This window comes from Typopeltis vanoorti, chromosome 19 (genome assembly GCF_054136105.1).
Source record: "Typopeltis vanoorti isolate ZY-2024b chromosome 19, IOZ_Tvanoo_1.0, whole genome shotgun sequence".
Lineage (NCBI taxonomy): Eukaryota > Metazoa > Arthropoda > Arachnida > Uropygi > Thelyphonidae > Typopeltis > Typopeltis vanoorti.
Genome location: NC_143567.1, coordinates 60,567,045 through 60,592,596, shown reverse-complemented (window position 1 = coordinate 60,592,596; position 25,552 = coordinate 60,567,045). Strand labels below are relative to the sequence as shown.

The 25,552-nt window shown below is 35.0% G+C and overlaps 1 protein-coding gene across 1 annotated transcript in view; it reads right to left on the bottom strand.

The window, feature by feature from the left end:
• Positions 1 to 25,552, bottom strand: part of LOC150096161 (uncharacterized) — a 52,254-nt gene that overhangs the window by 7,499 nt on the left and 19,203 nt on the right. The window contains exon 2 of the mRNA XM_090408997.1: positions 8,393 to 8,898. Within this exon, the coding sequence (XP_090265123.1) occupies positions 8,393 to 8,868 (476 nt within the window). The 5' untranslated portion in view covers positions 8,869 to 8,898. The remainder of the gene's footprint in view (positions 1 to 8,392; positions 8,899 to 25,552) is intronic.

Sequence of the window (25,552 nt, the reverse complement as noted above, 5' to 3'; positions counted from 1 at the left end):
ACCTACCTAAAGCATGTTCGATTGCATTACAATCCGATGAACAGCGTGGCCGAGAATTGTCATTCATAAAAATTAATTCTTGGCCAATTGCAGCAGCATATGGACGAACTATAGGTTCCAAAATCTCATCGCGATACCTTTGGGCTGTTAAGGAACATTTCTCATAACATAGAGATCAGTATGGCCACCTATATGTATTCCAGTCCATACCATCAAACTGTGGATTATTTCTTGTTCCACTTTCATGCCATATCAAAACACGTCAAATTATCTGGTTGCAGACTGAACCTGGACTTGTCACTAAAAATAAAGTACACAAGCTAAATCCTCATTTGTCCAATTGCGGTGTTCCTCTGCCCAAATTCTTTGGGCTCTTTTGTGATTTGCAGTAAGTGGAATACAAACCATTAGTCTTCGAGCATATAAACCTATGGCATGAAGGCGATTTCAAACATTTCCCATCCCCAGAAAGTAATTCCAAAGTTGCAAAATTATGCTGAGATACATAACATTTGAGTGATAACTTGCTGCGTTTGTCGTCCAGAGTTTAATTTTGATAAATCTCCCAAGCACATTTTTGAAGTTGAAATAATGGCAGATGGCAAAAAGAATTTATATAAAATTCCTAGAGATTCTGCACACACCATACATATAACAACAGCCATTCTTATTCATTCAAAAACTCTTTCAAGGAACATCTCTAATGCTGAATAATACAAACCACAGAGATAACCAAAAAAAAAAAAAAAAGAGAACATCTTAATACTGAAAGCATATAAAGGGAATGTGATTGTAGTATTGTATTCAAGTGTGTACATAAAACAAGATGAATGAGCTTTGATGTCAACACTTATAGAGAGTGCCACACATGACTATTCATAACAAAACCAATGATTTAAAACGAGATTTAATAACTGCATTCTACTGACATCATGGCAAGTTTGGATATCACAAGCCACTTCCATCAAACTCTAAACACTGTTTAGAGAACACTTTTTTTCTTTTCAAGTTTCAAGATTTCTACTATGAACAGAATGAAGGCCTAAGCTCCCACCCCCTCCATCCATATGGAGGCCATGCTTTCTGGTCCCTTACTAAGGCTATCGGGTGCAACTTCTAGTCACCTGTGAATCCACATCTCTCATCCAGATGGTGCCACTACCACTGTTACAAAAATAAAGCTTTCCTTCTGGCATCACTCTTTTCCTCCAATTCCTACACAGACCAAGGTAAATCACCTTCCATACATGAACTTGAGCACTGCATGCCTCCCATGGATTTTTGACCTCGGAAAGACATCAGAAGAATACTAACCAACTTAGACACGTTGTTTAGTATTCGAACTTCTGGTCCTGATGCCACTTCTCCAAATGTACTCAAACATCATGCTCCAGAGCAAACACCTGTCCTGTATCATCTCTACAACCACCTTCTATACTTGGCTAGCTTATCCCAACATATGGAAGCAATCATAGATCCAACCTATCCCAAAAAAGGACACAGAAATCTAGTATCAAACTACCGACCAATACCTTTCCAAAATAATGGAGAAAGACATCAATAGTCAACTTCTCCACTACCCAGAGGTCTACCAGTTAATCAGTGACAATCACTATAAATTCAGCCCTTCAAGCTTCACAGCTGACCTCTTAGTTTACACCACCCATCAATGAACACATGCCATGGAAAGGTTTGCAGACAGGTGCAGTGACTCAACATTTGCAGAGCTGATTGATTTTTCCAATCTGCCATCCTTCAGTCTACATGCCTTTCTCTGCAAATGTGTAGCCAGCTTTCTCTCTGGTAATTCACTGCATGTCACAGTTGGATGCTCTTCCTCTCTGGTAATTCACTGCATGTCACAGTTGGATGCTCTTCCTCTCTTTGAGTTTCAATGGAGGGGTGCTTCAGGGCTCTGGTCTATCACTTTCTTTCTCCTACACATAAACGACCTACTCCCAATCATCAGTAAACCCATTCATTACTTTGATAACAGTACCCTCCATTCATCCTATTCATTTGACAAAACATGCAGTGCTCAGACATCTGAAGTTTCAAGATCATATTCAATCAGTGCCTTAAACATTGATCTACATACCATTTTGTAACAGTATAAGGACAATTTGGTCACCTTCAATGCCACCAAAATGCAGTCTTACCTTTTCACTTGTTAAAGGAATCTCAGCTCACTTATCCTCACCCTCAGTAATACACAAATCACCAGATATGATCGAATTTCTCTACCTGGAGGCTGACATTACTCCTCCAGTCTATCTAGGAGAAGCTAGAGGAAATATCATCACATTAACAATTTCCTCAGCATCTAAAGAACTAAGCATTCTGTTCTATACAGGATGCTTTTTTTCCCCCACCCACTCGACTACTATCACCATCATCAATTTCTTGATATGTATCCTCAAGAGGTATGCAGGACACTGTCATAGTATCCTGCACACCTCTACATGATTAAATTTATCATTACTAATTTTTCTCCACATTGGTCTATTACTTGTAAGCAATCCAATGTTGTCCTATCTAATATTCTAGTCTTTGAAAGCACTTCTAAGTGAATCAATCACTTAGTTCTTGTCTTCCTCTAGTTCTTTTTTCTGCACATTATAGTATCAAACACCTGTATTGTTAACATTTCCTTTCCCATTCTATTTAAATAACCAAACTACCTTAGATTAGTTTCAACACACATTCTTAAATGCTAACAATGTCAAGTTCCTTCCTAATATCCTCATTTCAGATAGCATCAATGACAGTGTGATTCTGTCATTGATGCTATCTGTTCACTCTCCTAATCTTTCTCAGAACTCTCATATCTGTGGTCTCCAAAAGTCAGAAATAAAGCACCTTTGATCAAGTGTTTTATTTTCTGACTCAGCTATCAGATCCATAACTTAAAATTGGTCTAAAAACTGTCTTGTATACTGCTAGTTTAGTGTTTTGTCTATTTCTCTCTCAAATTTATTCAACTGGCTCCCCATCATACCAGCATTTTTTTGTATTCTGTTGTCATCTATTTCCATATTTAATTTGCCATTTTTAATTTTGCCATATTTAATTTGCCATCACTAAAAACTGTGCATAAATAACTGAAATATTCATTTACATTGGTGCTCCATTGAGAATGCTGTAGAAGTTTTCCTGCTATTTGCATACCTTTGGTCTTTTTATTGCTGATTTTCAGGCCAAATTTATTATAGCTGTTATTCAGTTTAGTTGAGAGCAACTCTCCATGATTCTTTGAATCATGGAGAGTTGCTCTCAGCATATCCCACCTGATATAATCAATTCTAATATCAGGTTTATTACCATTTTCATAATACAATCCATACAGATGATAAATAAGGGTGGAGATAATGCTACTGCCAGACTCTTGTCTTGCACTTCATTTCACATGAAACTATTTTCTTGTATTTCTTTCAATTTTAACTGCTGACCTACAACTTAAATATAGATTAAGTTTTGCTCTGTAAAAAGTTCCAGTTACTTCATATTCTCATTCACTAGTATGGTAGGCCAAGTAGATAGCATATCCCCTCTCTAACAAACAGGCCACAGGTTTGAATCCTACCACGGACATGGATGTTTGTGATTGTCTTTAGGTAGATGACTCACTGATTGGGGGTGAGACTGCCAATGCTCCCTTTGTCTCTAGAGCGGAATTTCTGTACTAAGTAATATATATATAAAATATAAAAAAAAAATAGAAAATATAATTCAAACGTATTATAGGTTTCTAAAAACCTTTCGTGGGTGGGAGCCACATAAAATATATAACTGTAGTATGTTGAAAAGCTTTTTCTGGGCATCTACCTTTTCCAGATCTATAAACCTTAAGTACAGATCCTTGCCTTAAGTTTTCTAGATTAATTCTTTCTCAAAGTGAAAATCTGATCTTGAAGCCTCCATTTGGCCTTAAACCCAACATGTTCTTCTGTAAGTTTCTTTTCTAGATTTTCTTTTCTTTAGCCTCTTCTTAACTGGAACACTTAGTACAGAAATTCCTCTAATTCTCATAATCAGTTTTATTCCACTCCTTAAAAATAGCCACTACGAGGGCTCTACTCCAATTATCTGTAGCCACTGCAAAACTTTTATACCTCCATATTTATTTTTTATATGGTTATCTCCATGGGGTCAGAAGATTCACTGCAGGAGATCCATTATTCACATAGTACCTGTCACATCTCTCCTTAAACTCATCCACCAATGAAACACTCACAGCTACATCTGGCCATTCCACCCTCAAAGCAAAAAATCTAGTTCTAAATGGGTGACCCCTTATTCTCTCCCTTCGTGACATATTGGGAGAAAAAATCTTCAATATTAATATTATAAAACCCCTTTAATAAATTATATGCTTGTATCATGTCTTCTCTTTTTGCTTATTCAGCTAGTTTTTGAAACCTGTAGCCCTTCAATCTATTCTCATAGGGAGCAAGCATTCCATAGAGCTGCCACATCCATATCATAATCACTCACTTGTGTATCCTTTCCACCACTTCTTCCCCAGGGAATCCAGGTGACCAGATCTGTATGCAGTAGTCCAGATGTGGCATTATTAAAGTCTCATAAAGGGGAACAATGAACTCTCCCCCTGCTTGTTAGCATGTTCTTCAATAACTAAGTAATCTGATGTGCCATTTTGGCTACCTTTGTAATATTCCCTCTAAATTTCATCTCCCAAGTTCCTGACCTGATATTTGAGCATTTCTTTTTGAACGCCATCTACTTCAGCTACCTTTCCACATTTCAGGCTTTTCATAGTTTTTTTTTACCTCAAGTATTGATATGTACTCCTGTTTGCATTCTACAAACTATACAAATCCAAAAATTCCACCAATCCTTAAAATACTGCTCACATGTTTAAGGTGGTGCATCTAAAACCTCCCTAAAAATTCTCAATGCTGCCAGGGAGCAATTCACTCATAGACGATCCCTCCTTTACAGATTCACTTCAAACTATCTCAAAGATGCAATGTTTCATCGCTGTATCTGTTCTACTGGTACTTCCATGCCCACTGCAAAATCATCCTTGTTTTTGACTGCCAAAATGGCAATCATCCTTGTTTACTTTCTGTTAAAAGTAAAGTAGTAGCTGCCCAGCATTCCTTTTCAGTGCCACTACAAACCTGCTTCTCCTCTTAATCCTTTATTTCATCTACCACTGTATTATTATTATTATTATTTGACACCTCCAAGGAGTCCAAAGACTCATCGAGGGAGAGTGTGCCAACAGCATCGAGCGATTGGTCACCTTCCAACTACTAACCGCACTCAAACTTACTTAACTGAGCCATTAGTAGCAAAGCTCTATGAATCGACCAACCTTTGCCGGCTGGTCGGCAAAGGTTGGTCGTTGTAATTATGTAATTATGGAAGAGCCTTTCTCATGAAGTATTTTTTCCAAACAACTATAACTTGCAACTCTTCAAGAAAAATGTCAATAAACTTCTTTCTCAATCCTCACTTGCAATCCACATGGCACTGATATGCTTATAGGTTTTTGACCTCTTGTATAGGATCAATATAAAAATATTCCCTTCAAATGCTAAGTTTCATGGCCTGTCATAGACAAGTAAAAACTCAACTGATACAATAAGGCAGCTATCATATATCATATAATATGAACACAGTCTTATTTGTCTGGCTGTTGCATTTATTCTCTGATCAGTTTGCTTTGTAGCATGAAAAATTACTAAAATATAGGCAAACCAACCTTCAGTTGAAAATCCCTTATAAAGGTTCTACACATCCCAGATGGGATTTGAAGTCACTTTTGTAACAATTATAATGTCTAAATATTATTAGGGGAAAATTGATTTCAAAATTCCTCAAAAATTATTTTAGCACACTTTAATTTACACATGCTGCATTTCACCATACAAAGACCAAAATATATTTTTTTACATATACAAGCAACATGAATAAACACCATTAAGGAATGTTTCTTGGGAATTTTTTTCTTTTGGTTACTCAAAGTTTAGATTAGATTATTTAGATAATCAAAATCTGATTATGTTGAAAGTTTTTTCCCACTTGGTTAGACTATAATAAATTTAGTTTAATCCTTTATCCAAGTGTAAGCAAACAAAGTTTGTGCCTGAAGTATCTTCAGGACTGAGGCAACTCGTGGTAAAGGTGGACCAAGCTCTCATCATTTGTCTTAGTATCTCCCATAATGCAAAGCACATCTCCTTGCAGACATGTATAATGCTATGCATTAAGGGAAGAGCTGCTATCCAGACCGGTTTCGACCTTTATTGAGGACTCGTCAGTGGGAGCCAGCTTGGTCCACCTTTACCACGAGTTGCCTCAGTCCTGAAGATATTTCAGATGCAAACTTTGTTTGCTTACACTTGGATAAAGGATTAAACTAAATATCTTAATGCCTAACTGAAGTTCTGGACTATGCATATCAGATCTGTAAATTGTGTTTTCTGGCTGGTTTGTAAAATGAACAGCAATGTTACATTCTCACAGGACTAGGCAACTCACCTTTAATTGAAAAGCCATATAAATGTTTCCTCTTATACTATGATAGGAATCAAATGTCTTTCTAAGCAAAGGAATCGGTGCTCAGTAAAAAGTTAATTAAAGCTTATAATCAAAATATGACAAAAGAGATTGAGATATACTCATAAGTAGAAAACATTAACACCAATAAGTAAAAAACAGAATATTTGGTAATTTTTTATAACCATCTCAGTTAAGAGAATAGAATAAAATTTTTTTAAAAAAATGTTACAATGATGAGTTGTTATATGCATGAGGACAGTTCAATCTGTAATGCCATTAGAATCCAAAGTAAAAATTAATCTGCAAAAAAAAATATTATATATATACACAAATAAATAAAAATAAGAAAAATAAATAAAAATAAGAAAAATAAATAAAATAAGTACATTAATGAAATGCATTTGATAAGATTACTCCCCCAAACTGAGAAAGTTTAAGGCAGCCATTCATATTAAAATTTGACTGAAGAACAAGAGCTCCATAGCTCTCTTAATATTATTTTTGATTTAAAAAAACTGTTATGTAACTTTTTTCAATGGAGTCTGTGTCTGGAAGATATAACATAGATCAAAAATGAGAAGAAAAATTGAACTCCATTTATACTGTATGCAAACAATAATTAAAATAAATCAATATATCATGTTTCAAAAACTGTGATATAACTAATTTCATACTGAAATTAGCCAAAGACCGAAAGAATGAAAACAGGCAGGAAAACAGAAATACATTATCAACATTGAAAACTGGATAATACAATTACAGTAACTGGCTTATTATCATAAACAGGAAGGCCATTTAGAAATAACTAAATACACGAAAGCATTGGTATAGCTTGAGCTTTTGTCGCCCAGTTTGACGCCCCTCTCAATACACACCAAAAATACTACAAAAAGTCAAAATGACGTATAGGGAAATAAATTAAAACACTATGTTTATTTTTGAAGTAAAACTTTAATTTCAACATTTTAAAATGTTATTTTTCTTGCTTTTCTGTTAGCAAAATCGATGACATTGGCGAAGTCTATTTCATAATAATGTAGGTAATTCTTAATCAATTTTATTTAGAAAAACTCCTCTCACAACTAGTAACACTTACAGCAATTGTGAGGAAAATTCACAGTAGTATTACAATATTTGGAAATGAGTTCTCAAGACTGTATTTTAGAATTAACTGCAAAAGTTCAAAAAAGGCTCAAAGTGCAGGCTGGGGCGGACTGCCCACTGCACCCCTAGCTACACCTCTGAACCAAAGCACTTGTTTTCCAAATATGAACTATTCAAAGCATTTCTGATGTAGGAATCTGAGTGTTGGATCTAAAATAAATTTTGATCATCAAAGACTTGACTGTCTGATATGAAAATTCAGTGGAAAATTAGGGGTTTGAATAGCATGACAGAATCCATTGAAAATGACAATATCAGAGAACTCATCTCGAGTCTACTAATAACTACTTACATATGTAACCCAAGGCAGTATGATCACATTTAAACAGCTTGGGGATGTGAAAAGTTTAAATAGTTATCTGAAGAAAATTAGAAGGAAAGAGATCTAGAGAAAAGACCAAGTTTAGAAAGACAGATACTTTTAAGATTGCCTTAGAATATGTAAGAGCTGATCAAACTGGAGATAAATATCTAACTCTCACATAGCAAATAAACAAATGACGAAGTCTCAATCTAAATCACATAGTAGTAAGCTATTTTAAATAAATTTAAAACGATATGAGAAACGTAAAAAATACTTCATGTTAACAATTCTATTTGAAAGAAAATTATTGATAACGAACTCTTAATTAAATTATCAAGTTTACTTTTCAGGAATATTTCAGAAAACAATGACTATTATTATTATAAAACATACCTCATATGAGTTTCTTTTCTTGCTTCTTGATGATGAACATATTCTTTACGTTTCTCATATCGTTTCTTGTCATCCACTTTTGGGAAAGACCTTTCTTTGATGTCATGTCTGTCATGTTTATTAGCATAGTTCTTGTGTTTTTTCTCTCTCTCTGGAACTTCTTCTTCAGCTAATTTTCGCTTATTTTGGCTCTTAGTCTTATCTCTCTGATGGTATTTTTCATATTCGCTCTCATCGCTACTACTATCAGTATTTCTACAGCCACTTACAACCAATTCTATAGGAGAATTTCTGTGATAATCACGCCGTCTAATTTCTAATGGTGATACAGCTTTTCTTGCTCTTTCATATTTATCTTTTTTAATATGCTCCTTACTTTTCTTTAAAGCATACTTATCACTTTTCTTGTTTCTGTGATGTTTATCTTTCTCTTTCAAAACATGCTTTCTGTCAGAATCATCCATTTCTTCTTTCATTGTATATCCAAAAAACAGATTAGACCAAGCCTAAAATACAAAAACTATTGAGCAATTTAAAACATTAAATTTTTATTTTGTAAAATTAAAAATCTATAAAGCCATATCCAAATATTTCAAAATCAATCCTGTCCACTAAAGATTGCAGAACTTATAGTACATTAATACTATACTCATAATCTAATCATGATTAAAGTTGCAGGTTAATTCTTTGGAACACTAGATGAGGACTGTTCCAGAAGAGAGATGATTCAAGATGATGAAGAAAAGATTGTAGTTTGGTAGAGCTAGACTGTGCATAAATGTTCAGTAGTTCAGTAGAAAAAAGTAAAAAAATAAAGGGTATTACTTCAACTTTGCTAAATACATAAATATTAGGCATAAAGTAGAAACAAAACATCATCCGAGTGATTTAATGAGCATCATTTCTCCTTTCGATGGAACAGTTTTTTAGAAGGCGTGGAAACTATAGATGAAACGTGTTGGACATTAAAGAATAACAAAGATGAATGAGAAGAGAAATACGATCCCGTCTAAAGATTTATAATTTATATATATGTGTGTGTGTGTGTGCACGTGTATATTTCATTTTTAGAAGAAGAGCGATTGTTTTTTTTCCTGAAGTTGACTAGCTTTTCTCACTACTGTAGAAATGTAAGGAGATCCAAGTTTAAAGTACTGGCTATAGATGATCATCAAGCACAGAATGTTGAAAGTTTATTTTTCACTTGGTTAGACTATAATAAATTTAGTTTAATCCTTTATCCAAGTGTGAGCAAACAAAGTTTGTGCCTGAAAATATCTTCAGAACTGAGGTAAGGTAGTGCAACACCAGACAACTCGAAGCAAAGGTGGACCAAGCTAACATCCCTCCTATCTCAGTATTTCTCATAATGCAAAACGCATCTCCTTGTGGATATGTATAATGTTATGCATTAAGGGAAGGGGCACTACCCAGACCGGTTTCGACCTTTATTGAGGTCTCGTCAGTGGGAGCCAGGCCCAGAAGTGGATAGGAGGGATGTTAGCTTGAGCCACCCTTTGCTTCCAGTTGCCTGGTATTGCACTACCTTACCTCAGTTCTGAAGATATTAAACTAAAAAAGCATTAAACTAACTTTATTATAGTCTAACCAAGTGAAATATAAACTTTAACATCTTTCTCTAAATCCAGAGTAATTTAATAATAAGGTGGCACACCGTTTGGCTACTCCCATAGGTAAAGATGACCTCTCCATTGCTTCTGCCTTGGTATCTCCACTTCTGGGCCTGGCTCCCACTGACGAGACCTCAATAAAGGTCGAAACTGGTCCGCAAGGAGATGTGTTTTGCATTATGGGAGATACTGAGATAGGAGGGATGTTAGCTTGGTCCACCTTTGCTTCGAGTTGCCTGGTGTTGCACTACCTTACCTCAGTCCTGAAGATATTTTCAGGCACAAACTTTGTTTGCTCGCACTTGGATAAAGGATTAAACTAAATTTATCAAGCACAGAATGTTTGAAAAATATAAATGTTTGTTAAATGAGGACAAGTATATCATCTTCCGTAAAAATAAGACAGAATTTAATTGGTGAGATAAGACAAATGCTATAAAGGAAAAAGTGGGCAGATGAAAGAACAGCATCTTGAACACCAGTCCTGCATGAAAAGGGAAGTCCAGAGAAAGCTATCAACTGCAACATATCATGAACAGCCTGAGGAAAAACTGACTGTCTGGTTCTCATGTGTGGAAAAAAAAGACTATTTAGGATGACAGTAATGAAGAGGCAATACCACCCTTCGAGTTTAGGAGACTGGCCACTGAAACAGGCTTCTTTGGGTTCCAAGTTTAACATCAATAAGTCACTGTTGGAAAAACTGCATCCAAAATCCTCGACTGTTCCCATGGAGATAGATCCATCTTTCCAGATTTTAGACAAGTCTTTGACTGTTGTTTTAGCCATTCCTAATCTTCTTGTGACGTCTTCTGAACAGCAATTAATCATGTTAATGGATCCCAGGTACTCAAACTGGCTGACTTCCTCAATTCTTTCTCCATAAAGATACACTTGTTTCTCAAGAGCTTTCCTGTTTGTATTTCCTTTAGAATCATAATCTTTGTCTTGCTAGGATTGAGTTGAAGTCCTCTGTTATTACTGATCTTGTTAACTTTATCGAGAATTTGTCCTAGCTCTTCCTTGTCATTACAGAGGAGTACGGTATCATCAGCACATATATATGCTGAGGACATCATGCAAGAAGCATTGGATGAGCTTAAGACAGGAATTAGGATAGGTGGTAGATTGATATAGATGCTGAGGACATCATGCAAGAAGCACTGGATGAGCTTAAGAAAAGAATTAGGATAGGTGGTAGTTTGATCAGTAATCTGAAGTATGCTGATAATACCGTACTCCTCCGTAACGACAAGGAAGAGCTAGGACAAATTCTTGATAAATATATACATACATATATATATATATATATATGAACAAGCCTTAATAACTGATACCAAGAGATAAAAAGATGACATGATATATTTGAAAAGATATTACTAGTACACTAGTTTTGTTGAATTGATCAACATCTTCAGGTATCACAATCAAAGAAATATATCTAAAGAATTAGAGAGACTTAAAATTGTAATAACAAAACAAGTACAAAAAGACAGTAGTGTGTTTGAAAACAAAATGCGAGCTTGAGTTCCAAACAAATGTATACTATGCGTTGTCGCGAGTGTGCCAATACTGAACAGAGTATACGTTTGCTCAAGCTTGCATTTTGTTTTCAAACACGCTACTGTCTTTTTGTACTTGTTCTGTTATTACAATTTTAAGTCTCTGTAATTCTTTATATATTTCTTTGTAATACCTGAAGATGTTGATCAATTCAACGAAACTAGTATACTAGTAGTATCTTTTCAAATATATCATGTCATCTTTTTATCTCTCAGTATCAGTCATTAAAGCTTGTTCATAATATTCCTACCGAGTAAAATGAATTCTGAAAAAAAAAATATATACACACACACACTAAACAAGTGAGGAGAACGTCCATGCCTGACTCCCTTTTCAACATGAAGCCAGTCCAACACCTGTTCTTATCATGGTTTCTTGCTCCCTGTACAAGTTGGCTATCAACCGATGGTGTGTTGAGGAAAACCCATTATTTTCATTACTAGTTTCACATGCTGAGCACAGTCAAAAGCTTTACAGTAGTCTAAGAAACCACATTACCAGAGGGAGCCTAAATTCTTTATATTTTTCTATGATCTGTCTAAGACAAAGAATCTGATCTCTGGTGCCCTTACCTTTCTTAAAACCTGCTTGTTCATTAGGCATCTCTGCCTCAACTTTGGCCTGAATCCCATTTAGCATTTATCTAACCTTATAAGAGGAATAATAGCCTTCTTATCTTTACTTGTCACCCCACATCCCCGTTAATTCCCTGCAATCAAGTACTATCAACATAATACAAAGTATATAATTTTTTCATCCTGAAATGCATAACCTTAAATTTTGCAACATTAAATTGACAACCATCACCTGTCACTTACACTCCCAATTTATTTAAATTATCCTGCAACAGATCTATCTACATAACCTTTATCAACTATTGCTCTCTTCAGTATTGCATTGTTAAACAACTGAATATCCCATGAATATCCCAATCATTTCCAATATCATTAATATGCAAATTAAGGAGTAGTGGCCCTAGTACAGAGCCCCGAGTCACTCAAGTCATCCTTCTCCTTGATTCCACTCCTCCATACACTACTCTCTGGTGTCTTCTCCCCATCCATGATAAAAGCCTCACATCCATCCATATTTGCTCCAACTTACATAATAGTTTTCCATGCAATCAAATGCAACATCATAGTATAACCATTTCCTTTATCCAATTCTGTCTATTTTATTATAAGATGTGAATAAATTACTAAGGCAGGACTTACCATTTAGAAAGCCATAAAGTATCATATTCCTATCAATCCATTCCTGAATTTTACTTTTAAACAACTTCTCCAATACTTTAACCATCCCTCCTAAAATACTAATTATCAATAATTTGACATTTCTGTCTAGCAGCCACCTTTATGAAATGGAACTATCTTAACCTCTTTCTACTCCTATGGAATCAGAAGTGAGACAACTTCATAAAAGGCACTACCAGTTCTCTTCCACATTATTATAGCACACAGGCTGACATATCATCCAGCTATACTGCTCAAAACAATTAGGGGATATTTTGGTTTTCTTGTAAATTATAAACTTATAAAAATAATTTACAAACATAACACATTTATTTTAAAATATTCTTAATATACAACAGTGCAGTCTTGTTAAGTCTTGTCGAAACATCTTAGCCGTATTAGCATGTGAGGGGGGGGGGTATAAAAGCGTGGCTTGTTGCGCTCACTTCCATAGTGCATAATTATCACTACAATTGTAAACTTGTGTCACCTACTAACCATTATTTTGTTAAAAATGGCAGAGTAACATGATATCTCGGAGTCCATGGCTTGGAGAGCCATTGGTCGATTAGAAGCTGGACAAATGCAGCAAACTGTCACTCAAGCATGTCATGTATCTCAAGCATAATTTTGCGACTTTGGAATCGCTGTATGGAGACGAGAAATGTTCGAAATAGTCTTCATGCGATAGGTTTATATGCTCGAAGAAAAATGATTTGCATTCCACTTACTGCAAATCAGAAAAGAGCCTGAAGAATTTGGGTACAGGAACACTGCAATTGGACAAATGAGGATTGAGCTCGTGTACTTTTTAAGTGATGAGTCCAGGTTCAGTCTGCAATCAGATAACCGAGTATCTTGATATCGCGTGAAAGGAGAACAAGAAATAATCCACAGTTCATACACCCGATTAAAAATTAACAAAAGTATTTTTGGCTATTCTTGTTCAAATTATTTCATGCTAAAATGTATAATTTGTAATAAATATCAATTATTTAAACAATATCTCATCAATTACACCCTATCCATAAGTAAGAAATATTTATTCATGTATAAAGAACCAATAGTTATAATTATTTGCTGAAATTTTTGGGCACTGAAATTCAAAGCACTAAATTAGCTGTATACAAGATAATGTTCAACTAAAATATCCATTAATTGTTTTGAGCAGTGTAGATAATATACTCTTGTAAAATTATCACTTAGTAACACAAATATGTCTTCAGTTGCTGTCACGTTTCATTACTGGCAGTGATTCAAGTTCACCTTCTCTTCCTGTTATTTGCTTAAAAAAAAAAAAAAAGTCTTTTGAATTTATTTTGGCCTACTTAGCAAATTTTCAGGCAAATTCAGGCAATGACAATCAAGGAAAGGAAGGAGTAGTCATAGTATTCAACACTAAATATGAGGCTAATCTTCTTGAATGGCAGGCAATATTAAGTAGAGTGATGTGGGCAAATATCGGCATGGGAAATGGACAATGAGACTTATTTGTACCATAGCAATTTAGTAATTATTATAATAATTGTAATAGAATTATTACAATTATTAAATATTCCTAAAATATTCTTGTGTTAACGTGTCTATAATTCCTAGAAGCATTGAAAATATGGTAGAAAGTGAACTAAATAAATTTGTATGGAATAAGAGAAAAATTAGTCAAAACACTAAATTAGCTGTATACAAAATAATGTTCAAACCAATTTTAACTTATGGATCTGAGAGCTGGGTTAGAAATAAAACACTTGATCGACTAGACTGCAGATATGAGTCCAGAAAGATTTCAATGGCAATATCATATTAAAAATGAGGATATTAAGAAAGAACTTGACATTGTTAGCAGAGCTAATCTCATGTGGTATGGTCACTTAAACAGAATGGGAGAGGAAAGAGTAGCAAAACAAGTGCTCTCTGCCAGGTTGGCAGGAAAAAGACCCAGAAAAGAGAAAATATAGGTGGATTGATACAGTAAAACGTGCCTTCAAAGATAGAAATATAAGATCTGATAATGTTGGAGTCTTGACAGGTAACAGATTGATTTGGAGAAAAATTGTAGATAGGAATTAGTAATGATATAAATTTTTCACATAGTACTATGACATCTTGTAGATCCCTTGAAGGTAGATGTCAGGAATTTGATGATGATAGCTAATTTTCTCTCATAATTTGATTTAGCCTTCCTTACCATACTAGTCACCATTCTTGCTTACATTTTGTACTGCTCATAAAATAGTACCACATGAAAAGGTTACACAATTCCTAACTTCCTACTGACTTTTCCTCCAAATTATCTGTTATGTGTTATCTATCCATCAAAAAATCTATTATATGTTAGAACTCCAATATTGTCAGATCTTATATTTAGGTCTTCCTCTGGATCTTTTTTTTTTCTGCCATTATGGCAAAAAGCACTTGTTTTGATAACATTTCAACTTTCATTTTGTTTAAGACCAAACCACCTTAGATTAGCTCTGTTACACATTCTTGAATGCTAATAATGTCAAATTCCTTCCTAATATCCTCATTTTTAATATGATGCTGTCACTGGTGCTATTTGTTTGCTCTCCTAATCTTTCTCAGAACTCTGATATCTATGGTCCAGTCTTTGACCGAGTGCTTCATTTTTAAATTGTGCCTATTTACCTGAAATGTTTTACTTGTTCTATAGATTCTCCATTTGGATTGCTGCTGATTTTTTTTTTTTTTTTTTGTCAATGCAGACTTTCAAGAAACTTATTTTGGAGTATAACATCATCTGCATAAAGTAGAGAGCTGAGATTAGCATCACCAATTTTGATATCAGGGTTAATGATACTTTCCTTCATGCGACTCATATATATGATGAATAACAGTGGAAGTAACATGTACCCTTAACAGCTTTTTCTCTTGGCACCTTATCCAGATTTACAAAACTTAGATACACATTCTTGTTATATTCTAACAATTTCTCAACTATCTGTCTTAATGAAAATCTGATTTTGACATGAACCAAGTTTCTTCTCCAAATTTCCCTTCCATAAATCTTACCAGAAACACTCATTAGAGAAATTCCTCTGTAAATTCTCAAAGTGTTTTATTTTTCTTTTTATGGATATATACTATGAGAACTTGATTCCGATCATCTGGAATTCGACCCTCTAATTAGTCCACCTGAATTATGCAGTATAATCACTGAAAAAGTTTTATACCTTCACATTTGAGCATTTACTCAAATGTCAAGGTATAAAATTATTAGCATATAAAATTGTTAGCATTTCTAGTCCCTCTTTAGCATTTCTAGTCCCTCTTTAATTTTCATTCTAGTATTTCCAGAGATGTTTTCACTGTTGTTCCTTTTAATATGAGTCCTGACAGCTGTCAGGCTAATGAAACTAGTTGGTTCTCTTCAGAGACTAGGCAGAAACTTTAAGAGAGTAAAAAACCATCATTCAATGTAGAAATGTGGCCAGTGAAACCTTTATGAAATGCAGTAATAAAAGGTGAACATACAGATGCTTGGGCACTGGTCATGTTCTTTTAATGCAAGCTGAGGCAACTCTGATGCTGAGGATTGCATTCTAGTAAATTCTCAAGTTCAATTTATGAAACTTGTAGTTTCTACAAACACTGAGCTTTGAAAATGTTGGATCTTCAATATTCACTTTTACTATGTAATTTTACATTGCCAAAAATGAAGATGTATAGCTCTTTCTTTAATAATAATCTCTTCATTAGTTTTTTTCTCCTTCCAAGAAATTTTCAGTGCTCTCCTATAGCACCTCATCTTAAAGGCCTGCAATTTCCTGATTATGTATTTTGTATATGTCAACATCTCACATCCATAATTTAAAAACCATACACAGGTTTTATCATTCTTATTTTAGTCTGTGTATTTATTTATATCCAGTCACATTAATAACTTTCCTTATGTGTCTGCAGAAAGCATCAGTATTGAGATCACATGCTTTTAGATAAATAATGAGTTTAATAAAACAAACAGATATAACCATACAAGTTTCATAAGTTGTCAGACTTACATAATCAGGAAAATGTTGAAAGTTTATTTTTCACTTGGTTAGAATATAATAAATTTAGTTTAATCCTTTATCCAAGTGTGAGCAAACAAAGTTTGCGCCTGAAAGTATCTTCAGGACTGGGGTAAGGTGGTACAACACCAGGCAACTCCTTGCAAAGGTGAAGCAAGCTAACATCACTCCTATCTCAGTATCTGCCATAATGCAAAACACATCTCCTTGTGGATAAAAGGTGGCACACCATTTGGCAACTCCTATAGGTAGAGATGACCTTGCTGGTGCTTCTGGCTGGTATCTCCACTTGGGCCTGGCTCCCAGTGAAGAGACCTCAATAAAGGTCGAAACTAGTCTGGGTAATGGCCCTTCCCTTAATGCATAGCAGTATACATATCCACAAGGAGATGTGTTTTGCATTATGGCAGATACTGAGATAGGAGTGATGTTAGCTTGCTTCACCTTTGCAAGGAGTTTCCCTGGTGTTGTACCACCTTACCCCAGTCCTGAAGATACTTTCAGGCGCAAACTTTGTTTGCTCACACTTGGATAAAGGATTAAACTAAATTTATTATACATAATCAGGAATACTAGAAAAAGTTCTACAAAAAAAAAAAGAGAAGAAACAATTAATTACACATATTAGATGTTATTAGAATTTCACAATTGGCACATACAACTAAGTAACTAGAATATAAACCATTAAATTAATTACTGTATACATGTTGGAACAATGCTAGTTGTTGTCACGTTCTGTAGCATTACTCGTGTTGTATCCTAGGTCCATGGCAGTTAGATTTTTAATGAAAATAGACCAAAGTTTGTTTAAGATTAAACCTTGATTTTTGTTACATTGCGTGGGAATCCTTAGCATTTCAGAGTCTTCTTTGAATGTTTCTTGATAATTGATATTGATCATAAAACAATTATGATCAATAAGACATTTCTGTTTGTTGGAATAAACAACATCTCCTTACTTAAACAACATTTTAAGAATGCAATCACACTACCTTATATCAAGAATATTAGCATCTCCACGAGTACAACATTAAAGTGGCTTTTTTACTATTGCATAAAATCTCCAAGTTCTTACATCCACCAAAACCTCCACATCATCCCATGAAGAAACCAGGTGTTTATGAGATTCATTGCTCTTGTAGCTGCTATGTAGGCCAGATAGGAAGGCTGGGGAAGATCCACATGTCTGAACATGAAAAACACATTGAAAAAAGAAAGCACAAATCAGGTTTGGCATCCCATACAACAAACATGGGCCATTAATTAGTTTAGCAACAAACAAAACTACTTTATATTGATCATTACAATTGTTCTACAGGAAAGTTCAAGGAAACCTCTGAAATGCTAAGGATCCCCACATAATGTAATAAAAATCAAAGCTTAATCTTACACCAAGTTAGGTATGCTTACATTCAAGGGGTCTAAAAATCTAATGCAGACCTAGGATAGGACGTGCAATGCTACAACTAGCATTGTTCCAACACATACAATAATTACATTTTTATTTTATTATGGTTACTTATTTGTATGCAGTCTCTGTAGAGACAAAGTCCTTTGGTCGGAAAGACATGATGGGTTCAATTCCCATCAGTGAAGTGAGAGAATCTTTATCTGGTCTCTTTCGACTAAAGGTGAGTTAACCTATCTCATATGGAAGTGGAGGGTTTTTTCCCTCCTGGTAACTCGGGTTTTTCATCCCTCAAAACAGGCAAATTGGTCCTGTGAACACACACAGCTATAGTCATAAAATATACTATGGCAAGGAAGGCAACAGGAAACCACCTTGCTCATAATCATCTCCCTAGTATGGTAGCATATAACTACCTCCACCAGCCGTATGGCTAAGGGAATAGGATAGGAGTTATCTGTATGTCCCAATTGTGAAGTTCTGATAACATTGTGTTCAAAGAACTTTTGCTAGTACTGACGATGTAAGCGTGATGAGATACACAACTTGTACAGTTATATTTGTTTGTTTTATTAAACTCATTATTTATCTAAAAACATGGTTTTGAAACCAGAAGCTTTCTACAGAACTGCCAAACCACAAAGACTTACATATTCATCTTCCTTATGTACCATTTCTGTCTTGGATTTTACACACCATGGATTTTAAATTATTTAAACATTATGGATGTTGTGACCTTAAAACATCCTTACAACCTCCACAAATTCCAGCAGCAGTCTCTCCAAATCACTCACACCAAAACCATTTCAACAGCCCATTACTCTTATACAGTTCAATTCTTCCTTCAAACTCATTCCACACATTAACAAACTGCACTTTCCTATCACACTGTTATCTTTTATTCTTCTCAAAAACCTTCTAATATTCAATCTTACATTCTTCTTGTTCCCAGTTAAGACATTTGTCCCTGCATCAATCACTATTCATTTTACCTCCAGGAAAACAAGCCTTGTGCATCTTCTCATTTACTACACCTCAAATAATCGAATGACCATACAACGCCACTTGCAGGTCTTTATTATTAGTAGTAGTATTCAGGCCTCCATGGAGTCAAAAGACTCATCGTGGGAGGTCCCCCCCCCTAAGAAACACAAAGTCTATCATATCACTCCTTAAACTCATTGACCGTTCTTGCTCTCACCACTCCATCAGGCAATGCATTCCACGGTTCAACCACCCTCCATGCAAAGAAACCACTCCTCACCCTCTTGCTCACAGTTTCCTTTCGTAACTTCCAGGGATGGCCTCTTGTCATCACACTTTTATTATCATTTTCATACTGGCATCATTGGTTTTCATCTTCTTCACTCTTCCATACATATCTACAATTCTCTTCATTTCACTCTTCAATTCAGCTTTTAAATCTTGCATCCTTTTTTTTTTGCTATCATTCACTCACTATTTCATCACCAGTCACTCACTCACTCACACTTGTTCATTGGTTATCCCACTTGCCACTTTACCATTAATTGCACTCTATTAAAAATGTTTATTGTATTGAATAGAGAGAAATTAGTCTCAAAACAGTAAAAGCTGTAAAATAAAAAATTTGGAAGAAAATTGTCAACAGGAAGTTTAGTAATATAAACCTTTCAAATAATACTATCACGGCATTCTATACACCTCTTGAAAGTAGAAAAGGAATTTGATGCTTATGATGATTACAACAGAATAAAGAAAGCTGGTACAGTTGGGAGCAAGTTGTATAAATTTATACAAAATAAGAGAGAATTAGCCAAAACACTAAAATGGTATGAAATGGTATGAAGAGCCTTTGGCTCTTCATATAATTACTAAAACGGTAGTTTGCATGGGCAACCTTTCACAGACAGCATCAAACCAATTTTAATTTATGGATCGGAGAGTTGAATTAGAAATAAAACTCAATCAAAAACTAGAGAATACAACCATAAGAGAGCTGAGAAAAATTAAGAGTGAATAGTTGACATCAATGGTAAAATTACATTAAAAATTAAGATATTGTTAGCGTTTTAAGAATGTGAAAGTAGAGTTAATCTTGGGTAGTGTTTTTATATGACTCCCATCCATACAAAATGTTTTTGTAAGCCTATACCTTTATACCATAGATGGGTTAAGAATTTTTCTATTTTTTTAAAAATTAATTATATATATTTTTACATAGCGTGGAAATCCTGCTCTAGAAACAAATATGGAACTATTTCAAGCCACTTCAGGCTTCCAATAAGAGGGGCAGTAGTCTCGCTGTGTGGAGACTACTTCTCACTTAATGGAGATGCAAAATGGCTTGAAAAAGTTCCGTGTTCATTCTCTAGGACAGGTTTTCTGGATTATGTAAAAAATAATAGAATGAACACTAAGCGCAACGATACTACTAATGTACTATAGGTTTATAGGTTTAAAAATCAGGTTACTATTATATGTAACTACACTGGGTTCCATAAATAAGGAACAAAAATCATGATAATTCAAGGGGGAGGAAAAGAAAAACATATACAAAGTCAGATACATGAATGATGTAAAAAAGTGACATCAAAGCAGGTTTTTTGAAGTGGTTTTTCATTTTATGTCTGGAGTGATAACAAGATATTTCATGATAGCAAAATTATTGGATATGGCTGCAAGACATAATTTAACTGACAAATCCAAGTGGCAAGTCATCATCTAGCTGCCAACTAAAGTTAGGCAGCTAGAAGGTTGCGAGTTTTTTTCATGGTTCACAGACTATGGAACAAATTCTAACAGTCACAAACAGCATCCTGGAGATACAGTGAAGGAAGGATATAGGCACAACCACAGGGGGTGACATTTATCTGATTATCTGCTTGCCGAAACACAGGAGGCATATGATGCTTGATTGCTGGTATGGTGGGTGATGATTTGCCTTGGTCACATCTGCAGGAGCTGGAGGAAAAGAGTGTCGCCAGGAGCTTAGCTTTATCTTTAGATGTTTTAGTAGTTGTAGTAGTGGTATCATCTGGATGAGAGAAAGAGAGATGGAAAATGAATTTAAGTAGAAGTTGCATTAGATGGTCTTTGCAAGGGACCAGAAGACACAGCTTCCATTTTTCCAGTTGTTAGTTCTAGACATAATTCAAACATTGTGTATAGAGCTAACACCTGTCATCTCTACAATCTTCCATACTCAGCCAGCTGCGATAAGATCCTAACACACTAAAGCACATATCAAACCTACTCATAAAGATAATCTGTTGTCCAACTACAAACCAATAGACATCGCTTTAATCCTCTCCCCAAAAAAAAAAAATAAATAAAATAAAAAATAATAATAAATAAAATAGAGAAAGTAATCAACAGTTAACTTCTTCACTACTTAGAGGATATTGGTTAATCGGTCACCACCAGTATGGATTAACCAATATGCCTCACTACTTAGAGGCATATTGGTTAATCAGTCACCACCAGGTTGACTTCTTAACCTGCATTCCATACCACTGGACAACCTACTATGGAAAGGTTTGAAAAAAAAAAAAAAATGTACCATTATTACTACATGTTCATGGTTTTTGATCACATTTTGCACTGAGGCCTTGCATTTTGTCATTTAGATGATGATCAGAGACAATCAGTACATTTTGTCTCTTCTGATCATTCACTGCATGTCATGATGGATGGCCCCCTCTCTTCAAGCTTCACAGCCAATGCAGAAGTGGGTGTTTTAGGGGCTCTGTTCCACTTTCACCTATCCACTTTCTCCTATACATAAACAATCTACTCTCAATCACTAATCTTATCCACAGCTTTGCTGATGATAGTACACTTCATTCATTATACTCTTTTGACAAACCATGTAGTTCTAGACATCCAAGTTTCAAGAATTTTTTTTTTAATGAGAATCCATCCACGAGAGGTGTTGGTCAACCAATAGTACACTAGTACTGTGGGTGTACAATAAGGGACGTGTTCACATTTCACTTGAAAAGCTGTGAATTGTATTCCTTGGGAAACACGTGTTCAAAGGATGGCAGTGGAAGAGATGAATGAAGAGAGAAATCTGTTCTGTGAGTTGGAGTTGAACTGCGAGAGGGTGTTGGTTGGTGCATGCATTCAGACAGATTTGCTAGATGGCAGTGGAATAATTTATGCCAATTCTAATAAACAGTATTTATAGCGGATGCAGGCTGAGGAGACTGAACACCTATGTGAAAGTGAGTGGAGTGTATTAGTAAGAGAGAGAGAGAGAGGTCATCAGTCAGTCTAACAACTGCTCTTTTCTATACAGAATCCAATATTTTTTAGTAAACTCTTAAGGGTACCACTCCAGATGCGAGAACAGTATTCAATGTGAGGCAGATTTGTAATTTGTATAGGGTTAGGAGCTCATCATCATCATCAAATTCCTGCCATGTACCCTCAAGGGGTGTACAGGATATGATAGTACTACATGAAAAAAATTACATCATTATTAATTTCCTATCTACAATTTTCCTCCATTTTTCCTCTACTTGGATACTGAACGGACGAGGATGGGCTGGCAATTTGGGATTTAGCCGACCAAAGTGTATTCTTATTGGTTAAACCAAAATATAGAATGATGGGTTAGGAGCTGTCTGAAGTAATTCCTTGAGCGAAAGCCTAATTTTTTGGATGCAGAAAAGGCAATATTTGTGATATGTCTGTCCCAAGAAGAACCAATACTTTAAACACTGATCTCCATATCATACTTCAGTGGGATGAGAATAGCCTAGTCATCTTCAATGCCATCAAAACGCAGTCTTGCCTTTTCTCTCACAAAAGGAATGGCAACTTACATTCACTTATCCTCAGTAACACATATATCACAATATTATTGACATTTACCCCTGGACCTTCCTGCCACTAAAGTTTCTAACAGTGATAAGATTCATATCACTGTTAGCAGTGAAGCCAGCCAGTTGAATATGTAAAAATAAAAAAATTAACTAATTAATTTTTGAATAATTTTCATACATAAGAGTAGAAACACAAGCAAACTTTACTGTGGATCTTATGTCAATAATTAGAACTGCTGAAGCTATTTCAGTTCAGTCCCATTTTCCATTTGCATGTCAGGCTCAGTAGTGAGCTATAAAAATTTTAACAAAGGGCTCACATCGTCGACAAAAAAAAGCCTAACTTAGCCATTATAATACTTATATTGCGACTTTGTAGAGCTTCTGACAGATATGATAATTCCTGTAGGATATCAATCATTAATGCTAGATCTTTTAAACATTCCAAATTGAGAAGTCAGTTTAAAAAGCCCTTATATTTATGGTTCGATGCAAAATGCTTGCATAAAGCCGGGTAATTTCTCCACACGGCAAGAGCTGTTCGTAAACTGCAAGCTGCCCATCGTGGTCCAAACACACGACCGATCCTCGAAGTTTCGATACCAAGGTCTTTTGCAATCATATTTAATTCTCGTTGATTTTTTGGTGATTGATGATAAAAAGCATATAATTTATCCATAAATATTTCAAAATGATTTATTTCTTTAATGTTTTTTATCGAATCGTCTAATGCTAAGTGTAAACGATGAGTGCAATGCCAAATCACAACGTTCAGAAATTTTTATAGAAGTTTGATTGCAACACCTGATTTGTTTCCTAACATTACACTAGCCATCAGAACAAAATGCAATGAAATGATTTTTTATATTCATTCTTCTCCCGTAGTCCTAAATGGACCATTGGGTCATTCATGGCTGGTAGGTGATAGTCTTGGTTAGCCTCCTCCAGTCATCTCGGTCTCTTGTTCATGATGTCAGTTGAGAAAGGGAGGAATTTGTCCATTTTAATTGAGGTCGGCCCCTAACCCTTGGTCCCAGAACAATTCCTTCTAGTGCTTGCTTTGGAATGCCATTAGCCCTCTCTACATGTCTGAAGCATTTCATCTGTCTTCTTCTGATGACTGTCAGAATATTTTCCCTTTTTCTCCCGTCTATTGAATCAATCAGTTTTCGGACATTTTCATTGGTTTCGTAAACGTTATAGGGGATTCTCAACAGTCTTCTGTAAGTTTTCATTTCAAAAGACAGGAGTCTCCTCTCATCTTCCTTCAATAATGTCCAGGCCTCACAACCATACAAAAGGACAGAATTCACCAAGGTGTCAATTTGTTCTTAGTCTGGTTGTGATTGCTATTCTGTTATCTCCCCACAATGGTTTTAACTTTTGTAGGGCCACGGTTGCCTTAGCAATTTGGTATTTAACGTCAGTTTTTGAAAGACCATCTTGACTCAACGTGCTTCCTAGATAAGTGAACTTCTTTACATTCTCAATTTGTTTATTGCCAATTTGTATCTTTAAGAATTTAATGTCTGATTTTGAGGTTATCATCCATATTAAAAAAAATATGTATAATCCATATTTTTTTAATGTTCCGAAAACACGGCTGGTTATCTCTTGTAATTCTTCTTCACTTTCTGCCAGAAGATAGATATCATCTGCAAAACGTAAGTTATTTATTCTTAGTCTGCCAACTGTTATTCCAGTGTCATGTTCATAAAGAGCTTAATCTATGACATATTCCAGGAAACAATTAAAAAGAAGAGGGGACTAGATGCATCCCTGTCTTATCCCCCCCCCCCATTCTGCCCGGAATGGTTCAGTGTTATTTTTAATTTCAATTCTCATTTCAGATGAAGAATAAAGAGATTTAATAATTCTAACGATTTTGTTGTCAACTATATTTTTTATATAGTTATCAGAAAATTCATTCGAATTTAAAGCAGCAATTATAGTAGCATGTATACATTTAGGCAAACTTTATTTGTCTAAATAAATAAATAAAGTATTTTATTTATTTTCTAGTTCTACAAGATTATTAAACAAGAGGCTCGCAAATTTGAGAAAAATTTAACAAAGGGCTCGCACAAGCCCCTTATAGATCACCGCTAGTCAGGCTCAATAGTCTGTCATGACCAAGTAACTTAGCATCTTAGCCATTTAATTATCTCTGACTGTCAACTAATCCTGTTTGCATAAGGTATCATGGCTGTATATTGCACATGTTCATTTGGCTGTTTTGTAGGAAGAAAAAACCTGCATTTTTGCACATGAAGCCTTGTTAGTCGTAACTGTAAATCCCTTACAAAGGATTTTTGCACTAGACAGGATTAGAACCTAGATTTTCCAACTGAAGGGCATCACACTGAGCTATGGAGGCTACCTCATTGTATGGTGCATTCAACAAAATAATGATTAAATGATACATATTTGCTATACCACAAAGAAAAATGCAGAAAAGTGGAGGAAAAAAAAATTGTACTCTAAACCAGA